The sequence below is a fragment of the Oratosquilla oratoria genome, chromosome 1, assembly GCF_046742065.1.
Source record: "Oratosquilla oratoria isolate Oo_2021 chromosome 1, ASM4674206v1, whole genome shotgun sequence".
Classification (NCBI taxonomy): domain Eukaryota; kingdom Metazoa; phylum Arthropoda; class Malacostraca; order Stomatopoda; family Squillidae; genus Oratosquilla; species Oratosquilla oratoria.
Genome location: NC_134777.1, coordinates 8,345,903 through 8,355,902, shown reverse-complemented (window position 1 = coordinate 8,355,902; position 10,000 = coordinate 8,345,903). Strand labels below are relative to the sequence as shown.

Here is a 10,000-nt window from a genome sequence, read left to right as displayed (position 1 = left end):
CCTCTAGATCAGGTACCCTTGCCAAGCCTTTCAGAAGTCCCCGGCACTCATATTAGAAAATCTAAATTCTAGTTTGTCAGTATTTTGTTGATTCAACATCGGTGTAACAAAACTTTGTCCCTGGATAATATGAAAATGCTCATCTTTACACTGATGCTGCTTTAATGAACAAAAATGGATGACATACATACATACATATACCAAAGGCTTTTTCCCCCTACATGGGGGGGTAGCCAAAAAGAAAAAGGCATAGAAACCATTCCCACCCATTCCATTCCTATATATTCCACTCCCCGCCACCTACAAAAATATAATAGTGACTGATTTTTGCCCTCAATTTTGACGGCACCCTCAGTTGATCTCGCGGCACTTTTTGGTGCCGCGGCACACTGATTGAGAACCACCGCTCTAGGTCAATGGTTCTTAACCCGAGGTACGAATCCTGAAACCTGGAGGTTACGAGACATGACAGCCAGTGCAATGGTACTGTATATTTACCATGAGAAAGCATAATGTGCACTCATTGTATCCTACTAATTTATATTATCATTTTGAAGGAAAAAAGTACTTTTGCTCAGTAATTGATTATGTCTGATCATTTATTAGCAAGGTTTGTATCACTATTCCTTTTCGTATGCTTGTAATGTATTTATGCTAAATGGGGGTACGGATTTTTTTTTTTTTTTTTTTTTGGATAATCAAGGAGTACGGGCCAGGAATGCAATTTTGTGGGAATTTTCAACACAAATTTGTGTCTGAGAAACTTGCTCACACGGAATGTTTTGTGAGCAAATTATATATTGCAATGAACTTATTTTTGTATATAATAATTCCTTCTCTTTGTGGGGAAAAATGTGGAAATTCGTATTTCCTTGTGGGAATTTTGTGAGAAAAATTTCACTCATTTGTGGAAACTGGCACAGACCACAGTTGGCAACACTGGTACGTTCACAGAGAAAGGTTAATCCTAGTAAGGAATACGTCCCATTTTGAAATATCACTGGAAAACCTTTATCCAATTGGCATCACTCGAAGAAAAAAAAAATAAAAACTTGTTTTATTGAAACTTTATCATACTGGAGAACAAAAATAATATTTCTGGCACATATACATGTATAAATGAATAATAATTAACTGAAATGTAATTGCCAGATAGCAATTTCTATGGACGCAAGTGATTAAGAAACTCAAAATCGCCTCGCGCATGTATCCTATTGGAAGCTGTATTCCTTACTGTACTATTTCCATTATCTCGTGACCCACAAGGCGTTGCCTGCCGTGTTGTCACGTACTGAATCAAAACATTCAGCATATACCGGAAGCTGTCCATTACCCCGAGTATGTTAACATGGAATATTCTAAATGCAGATTGATTTTTTCATTAAATGGTAGGTGATATGAGTAATTGTTATACATGTAAAGAAAAGAAGAGACTTGTTAAACGATGTGGCATCTCAGGTCAGGCGACGTTGCCCCGGCTCCCGACCTAGGAATTTCCGTGGGGTTGGGGGGGGTGGGGGTTTAGTAATTTCATAAAGAAGCAGAGTGCGGGCCTTGGGGCCGCTTGTAGTCTCTTTAATTATACCAGTCATACATGCAAATTCAAAGAAAACGGTGTCTCCCCCGTTTTTTTTTTTTTTTTTTGGAGATGGTTTAGACGTGGCAACGCTGCTGGTTTTGCCGGCCACATCCTATTGGTCATCAGATAATGGAAGACGTATAGAAGGGTTAAAAACCGCTGCTCTATCTCGTTCCCGTGGCATCCGTTCGGGAACGTAAGAGGCTTTCCCTTCCGTGTCAGGCAATTCTATGCATCTGTATGGAACCTCAATCCCATTCCGTAGAATTCTAAAACCGTAGGGCTATAATGCTGTATTATCGTTGCTATGTCGTTATTTGTTTCTATAGCGTCATTTCTATGTTATTTCTTTCTTATGACACCATTTTCTATGAAGTATTTTTTCTTTTTCTGCGACGCCGTTTTCCTGTGAGATATTTCATTTTTATGACGTCATTTCATCTATGTCGCCATTTTTCCTAAAACGTCGTTTCTCTCATGACGTCATTTGTTATGACGTCATATTTTCTATGACGCAATTTATTTATATGACGTCATTCCCCCTAATGACGTAATTTCCTCTATAACACTATTCTTCTTATGGGGTCATCCCCCCCCCCCCAAGAGAGAAATGACCTCATGATTCAGAAAGGTCGTTTTCTCTAACTTGTATTTCAAAAATCCGTTGCAGCCCTGTCGCTGGAGGCCGAATTCAGGTTGTGGCCGAACAAAATCGAATCAGAATGACCCGAATGATAAAATTCACCTACCGACACACAGAACAGTTATACACACCACGATTCGTACATACATACATATACCAAAGGCTTTTTCTCCTTTACAAGAGAGGTAGCAAAAAAAAAAAAAAAAAAAAAAAAAAAAAAACATAGAAACCACTCCCACCTATTCCATCCCCTACATACTCCACTCCCGTCTACCCTCTTCCCTCCCTCTCATCTTGGCACCCCCACGATTCGTAATCAGAATATTAGCTTCAGTTGACATCACATCCCTCCCCTCAAACCTCAGACACACCACAACTTCCGTCGGTTAAGAACCAGTAGTCTAAATGATTCAAGAGCTTTTATTGGGCGTTTTTTTCATGTATAACCTTCTAGAATGATACCATATGAGACAAAATTGACGAACTCTGTTGTAGCAAAGCGTCTTGTGGTGTGTGCCCCTTAACTTTCATTTTCTTAACATGGCGTTGACCAAAAGAGTCTTGTCCTGGTTTTGAAAATAGTTTGTCTAGCTGACAGTGCCTGGCGTCTGCCCTTTCCTTATCAAAGGGGTGTCTCAGAAATTAGAATAATAGTCTTGAGACAGCCAAAATATAAGAACAAATATTTCAAACATATTTCATATATTTTGTGAAGTTCACACAACACGACATGTTGTCACGAGTGCACTTTGCACTGCTTACACAGTGGGACAAATCATAGACAATTAATTGAGTAAATTATCAAATAAATCTGTCTGTAAACACACAGTTGAATAGATAAACAAATATATCAATAAGTATACAAATAAAAAAAGGACAAAAAAAAATCTCGGTTGCAATGCCAATGCTACAAAATACTACAAAAATATATAAATCTTGTAAAACATTCTTTGAGAACGGCGATACAAACTGCACCAGTATCGCTTGAACATAACAATAAGTGTTCTAAACATAGATGCATTCCTTGACTCACAAGAGGGTAGGATTCATCTTTCGAATACAAGAACTAATGATAACATAAGCGTCCTATATACTCGTAGGCTCAGCAAGTCTTAGAGTTTGATTCTTTTCATTAACGGAATTGAAACGAAAGCTGATGATTCCAGAAAGTCTGGAAGGTAGTTATCAAAGGCTTGCACCCACTTCCCATATCCTGCACCAATACATCATCTATTTGTTTCCCTTTTATCTTACCATGTTGTGGATAAAGGGCTATCCCTGACTCCCGACCCATTGCTCGGGTCAGAAGCACTTAACAAGACATAGCATACCCGTAGCAGGTCACCAACAGCATGCACTTGATTACCCCGCCCACCGATTTATTTTCGTAACGATCCTCCCTCTTCGTCCCTCATGCGTAAATGGAGAAGAGGAGGAGAAATCCTTTAGTGCCGTGTCAATATATCGCCCACTCACACGAATCTTCTTCCTTATCCCTTCCCTTTCTCAATAAACATTCCAATTTTACCTATGCCCCCCCCCCCTTCACCCAATCCATCCACCTCATTTTCGGTCCTCTGCCTTCCATACTCTTTTAGTTATTTTTCATTCACTTATTCTTTCCTTTTTCCTAAACCATCCCAGTATTATTTCACTAACGCTATCTACCAACTCCCTTTCCACCTCTGCTTTCTTCCTCACCCCTAATTTCCCACTCTATCCATTCTTGTAACCCCAACAATACTTATCACACGCTTCATCTCAAACACAACTAAATCTTTCCTTTTCTGCCTCCCTTACATTTCAAGCCTTTGGGCCATACTATTGGTGCAGACACAGTCACTTTTTTATATGGTCTTCTCTTTGCGTCCGTTCTCAAATATCTATTTCTCACGACAATTTTCAGCCCCCCGAGGTATCAATTGCTTTATCCACACTACAATCTCCTCCACCTCCACTTAAGTCCCTGCTACATGAATCCCTCAATACTGTTCACTCCTTCCAACTTCCATCCTTTAAGACTTACCTCCAACTCACTCCCATCCTCATCCCGTGTACTCTCAAATTTCTGCTCTTACATACCCCTCCAAAAATTGGCATTACCTGCCTTAGATCCTCGTCTAACCCGACCACGAGTGCAGTGTCACCCGAAAACGACAACTAGCTCACCTCCAGCTTCCCTCCATTCTCACTAACCGTTTCCAATCCCGTGTCTATCGCCCTCATATTTACTTTCCTTACCACCCCATCCATGTACACGTTGAACAACCATAGTGACATTAACCAACCCTGACGCAGGCCCATCTTCACTCAGACCACTTTCCCTATACAATTTCCTACCTGAACGTAAGCTCTCACTACCCTGATAAAAGCTCTGCTACTCACGTTGAAAAATAAGAATAAAATATTGACTGCCTTTAACAATTCTCCCCTATCCATACAACTGCAACACATGCCTTCCTGTCGCCCGTCATAAACCTTCTCCAGATCCACAAAATTCTAAAGAACACTCTTACCTTTTACCAAACAGTTCTTGCATATCCGCCTCACTACAAAATATTGATCCGTAAATTCTCTACCTTTCCTAAACTCACACTGCGCTTTCCCAATTATTCCCTCTGCTCCTTTCCTAATCCTCTCAATTAATTCCTCCCCATATGCCTTTCCAACTACACTCAACAAACTTATACCTCTAAAACAAGTACAAACACATTTATCCCTTTTTATTTGTAGAACTAAACAAGCATCCCTCCATTCCTCTGGCTTATCTCCCCAGGCACACATTAAACAACCTCACAAGCAAAACAACTATAACCGTTCCTTCCTTAGTTACAAACTCCACTTGACACCCATACAACCCATGCTCCTTTCCAACTTTCATCACTTTCAATGTTCTTTGTATCTCGCCTTTTCTATAGCCAAGTCATACAGGAAAAGGCCGTTTCCCCTTTAAAAGAGAGGTAGCCTAGCCAAGGTATGCACCATCCCCATCCCCTCACCCTAATCCAACATCCATTTGTTGCTTCTTTTATCTTACATTCTTGTGGATGAAGAACCATCATTATCCCCGCCCACTGTGCTAGTCAGAAGCAACGCATCATGACACAGAACCTTCACAGCAAGTCACGGACACTAAATGTCCTTACCCCCATCGCTTTACCACGCGGAGACCCTCCCTTTCTTCGCTCAAGAACTTACGGAGCAGATAAGAAGACATCCCTTAGGGGTGCGCCAGTTTATCATCCACTCACATCTATCTCTTGCCCCTTCTCTTCCCTCGACAGACATTGCTCTTGTACACAAGGCACCCTTGACCACATCCATCCATACATCCTATTCTCGGTCTTCCCTGCAAGTTCACTACAACCAACTCTACTTTCCACATCTTTTTAACTAGTCTTTCTTGACTCATTCTTTCCAATAATATATATATATATATATTTATATATATATATATTATTTGGATGATGGAGAACATAAACACAGGGGAAGGCTCGGAACCCTAAACACTCTAACGTTTCGTTCGCGTAGAACTTCTTCAGAGAGTGTATGTAGAACTGCAATTGAAGTTTATGCACTAAATCTAATTACCTTTTCGGACACTTGGGAAAGGTCGTTTTTCTGGCGTGTTTTAGAATTAAAATACTAGTTTGTTTAGCTAAATTGATAAACCCTCCTCGATGATTCGATGAATTATTAGTTGAAATATATGCTGATTCAACAATTCTTCTAGTGAATTTATCAAAACCTTTATGTAGCACTTCAGCTTCTCTCCAGTTTGGTAAATGATCGAATTTTTCCGCATGAACTACTAAAGAATTAGATGTCCTATGTGCTTTTATGTCGTTTTTATGTTCATAAATTCTTTTTTCTAATCCTCTTGACGATTCGCCTAAATAAGCCATTGAGCAACTATTGCAGGGGATTTTGTATACGACGCTGTTTTTGGAATTGGTTCTCTTTTCGGAAGTCTTTATCAAATCACCTGTCCTCTTGTTAGTTAATTTAGCTATGTTTATACCTGATTTTGTTAAATATTTGTCTATTATTGGTGATGTTTCTGAGCCATGTACTGATATAAAATTGGTATTATTTTTATCATTTCTCTCTTTCTTTCCGCGATTGTAAATATTTATTGCTCTCCAGAGGGAATGTTGAAAAGAACAAAAAGGAAAGCAATAAATATTTACAATCGCGGAAAGAAAGAGAGAAATGATAAAGAATAATACCAATTTTATATCAGTACCTGGTATTATTTTTATCATTTCTCTCTTTCATTCCGCGATTATAAATATTTATTGCTTTCCAGAGGGAATGTTGAAAAGAACAAAAAGGAAAGCAATAAATATTTACAATCGCGGAAAGAAAGAGAGAAATGATAAAAATAATACCAATTCTATATCAGTACCTGGCTCAGAAACATCACCAATAATAGACAAATATTTAACAAAATCAGGTATAAATATAGCTAAAATAACTAACAAGAGGATAGGTGATTTAATAAAGACTTCCGAAAAGAGAACCAATTCCGAAAACAGCGTCGTATACAAAATCCCGTGCAATAGTTGCTCAATGGCTTATTTAGGCGAATCGTCAAGAGGATTAGAAAAAAGAATTTATGAACATAAAAACGACATAAAAGCACATAGGACATCTAATTCTTTAGTAGTTCATGCGAAATTTTTTTATCATTTACCAAATTGGAGAGAAGCTGAAGTGCTACGTATAGATTTTGATAATTTCACTAGAAGAATTGAAGAATCAGCATATATTTCAACTAATAATTCATCGAATCATCGAGGAGGGTTTATCAATTTAGCTAAACAAACTAGTATTTTAATTCTAAAACACGCCAGAAAAACGACCTTTCCCAAGTGTCCGAAAAGGTAATTAGATTTAGTACATAAACTTCAATTGCATTTCTACATACACTCTCTGAAGAAGTTCTACGCGAACGAAACGTTAGAGTGTTTAGGGTGTGTGTGTGTGTGTGTGTGTGTGTGTGTGTGTGTGTGTGTGTGTGTGTGTGTGTGTCTGTGTGTGTACATATAAGTATGTATATATGTATATGTATATATATATATATATACATATATATATGTATATATATAACATATATATATATATATATATATATACATATAATATGTATATATATTCATCTTTTCAACCACATTAGTTTCACTTTAATTCCTTGCCATCACGGTCGAGACTGACGAGGAGCTCGATGGAACCGTGTACGGAAACTGATACGTGGTCAAGCTAAGGACTCGAACCAGCTCAGACGTAACAAGTGAACAGTGACTTAGACTATTCAATGTGTCTAATATATATATAATCTATATATATATATATATATATATATATATACATATATATGTACATATATATATATATATATATATATATATATATATATATATATATACATATACATATTACAGATGAAAAATGTAATCACACATTTGTCAATAACGTAGAAACCACTGTTGGAGTAGAAAAGACAGGAAACGGGGACTCTACATATTTCGATTGCAAACTGCAGTTTGCAATCGAAATATATAGATTCCCCGTTTCCAGTATTTTCTACTCCAATAGTGGTTTCTACGTTATATATACATATGTATGTATGTGTATATATATATATATATATATATATATGTTGAGACATTCTGACAGGTTGAAGTAAGCGGAATAGGAAACACAGGAGTCTTAGTCTTGAGTTTATTCCTGACTAGTTTCGCAGGTGTCATTTTGAAAAAGCACACCTGCGAAACTAGTCAGGAATAAACTCAAGACTAAGACTCCTGTGTTTCCTATTCCGCTTACATCATATATATATATATATATATATGTATGTATATATATATATATATATATATATATATATACATATACATATATATGTATATCTATTGACGAGATAAACACCATATGAGGACGGAGCCTTTATTTGTACGAAGTTTCGCTTATTACAGCTTTTTCAAGTAATAAGCGAAACGTCGTACAAATAAAGGCTCCGTCCTCATATGGTGTTTATCTCGTCAATCTTGTCGGCAAACTGCCACTTTTAAGCATATATATATATATATATATATATATATATATATATATATATATATAAGATAGATATAATATATATATATATATATATATATATATATATATATATATATATACTGGTACATTGTAACAAGTTGAAGGTGGAAAAAGAAGTCACGGGTTTAGTTCCGAGTTTCTGAGTTTATTCCTGACCGGTTTCGCTCCATGCTTTTGAAGAAGCATAGAGCGAGACCGGTCAGGAATAAACTCAGAAACTCGGAAACTAGACCCGTAACTTCTTTTTCCACCTTCATCATATATATATATATATATATATATATATATATATATATATATATATATATATATATATATATTTCTTTTTTATATAGAATCACCACTTACCTGAGAAGTTGCTAGGCATCTGCTGAATGACTTTTTCATAGAAAGTGGTTGCGTGAAGCGTGATATTCCCTCGCTGCGGAATGCCACCGTTGATGACTCTGTTGTCATTGGTGATCACAGGAAATTTTCCTGCGTTATAAAAGATGGTCACCTGAAATGCGTAAGAGGAAATTATAAGGTATCCATCAGACTTGCCATTTTGTCGACATTATTCAGAGTATTCTGTTTCTGATTCTTCTAATTTGACAATGTGACATCGTCATGTTTATCCCTTACTTTGTCTCCATAAAAGTCGTCATTGGTGTTCTGCGTGATCCCGAACTTAGTTACGTCGATGGTGATGTTATACTTGAGGCATTGTTCTGTAGGAACATTCCAGTACACCGGGAATGGACTGGGCACTGCTCCGTTGGACGGACGACACAGCAACCAAACTATAGCCGTGATGCAGACGAGTGCTGAATGCATAGTTACCCTACGGAGACCAAGACATGGAGTCACTGGCGACAAACAGCACCATTTCGCACCCACCAAGACTCCTTATCTCACTGTGTTACAGTATTGCTTTTTTTCAACTGTCAAGCTGACCGGTACACGCACGAACCAATCTAAATCGACCTTCACGCAGAATTCAGAAAACCTAGACTAGAGTGAATAATTGTTGTGTCTCAGTTATTATTTGGAAAATAATTTTCTGCAAATTATAGCATTTTCTCCGTTGAGACAAATGTCAAAGAAAATGTCCGGGTTTGTCTCTCTGGTGAAGACCGGCAACTCTGTCACGCTGTGTATCCCCGGTAAACACAAGACAGATGAGCTGCGATATAGCCCAAACTGGTATACCAGCAAACCCAAGGATTTTGCTGAGGATCTTTACAACTTGAATTGCTACAGTCGTGGTCACACGATTGAGTTGGATCAACAACTAGCCGATGATATCTTCAAGAGACGTTGGATGTTTTTGTCAACTCGTGTCTCTCAGTTGCCTACACGCATTCTACGGGAACTTGTGAAGTTAGTGCATCAACAAAAATGAAACGTGTAGTTGTTTCTATTCCTTCGTAACAATTCTTTTTTTCTATCATTATTAGTTTCTATTTAGAATAACACACTCGTTGTACTTTCGTACATGATCAATCAAAGCTATTTGTCCATGAAAAAATATCAAATAATTTTTCTACTGATAGCAAGTGACGTACAAATCATGTTCCTTATGACGAATCGGTAAGAAACACGGTAGAACCAAAACATGTCATTCTAATGATTATCTGATATCACACAAGATTATTATATATACAGAATATTTATCTAGAAATAAGATGACTTTCCTG

General features: G+C 37.4%; 2 protein-coding genes across 2 annotated transcripts in view; one reads left to right on the top strand and one right to left on the bottom strand.

Moving 5' to 3' along the window:
- LOC143032022 (uncharacterized) overlaps window positions 1-10,000 on the top strand; it is a 78,189-nt gene that overhangs the window by 43,387 nt on the left and 24,802 nt on the right. The gene's annotated exons all lie outside the window — the stretch shown is intronic.
- The window catches only part of LOC143032013 (hyaluronidase B-like), a 26,786-nt gene that overhangs the window by 16,567 nt on the left and 219 nt on the right, over window positions 1-10,000 (bottom strand). The window contains exons 2-3 of the mRNA XM_076196487.1: window positions 8,946-9,144; window positions 8,670-8,820 (exon numbers count right to left, since the gene is read on the bottom strand). Of these exons, the coding sequence (XP_076052602.1) occupies window positions 8,670-8,820; window positions 8,946-9,137 (343 nt within the window). The 5' untranslated portion in view covers window positions 9,138-9,144. The remainder of the gene's footprint in view (window positions 1-8,669; window positions 8,821-8,945; window positions 9,145-10,000) is intronic.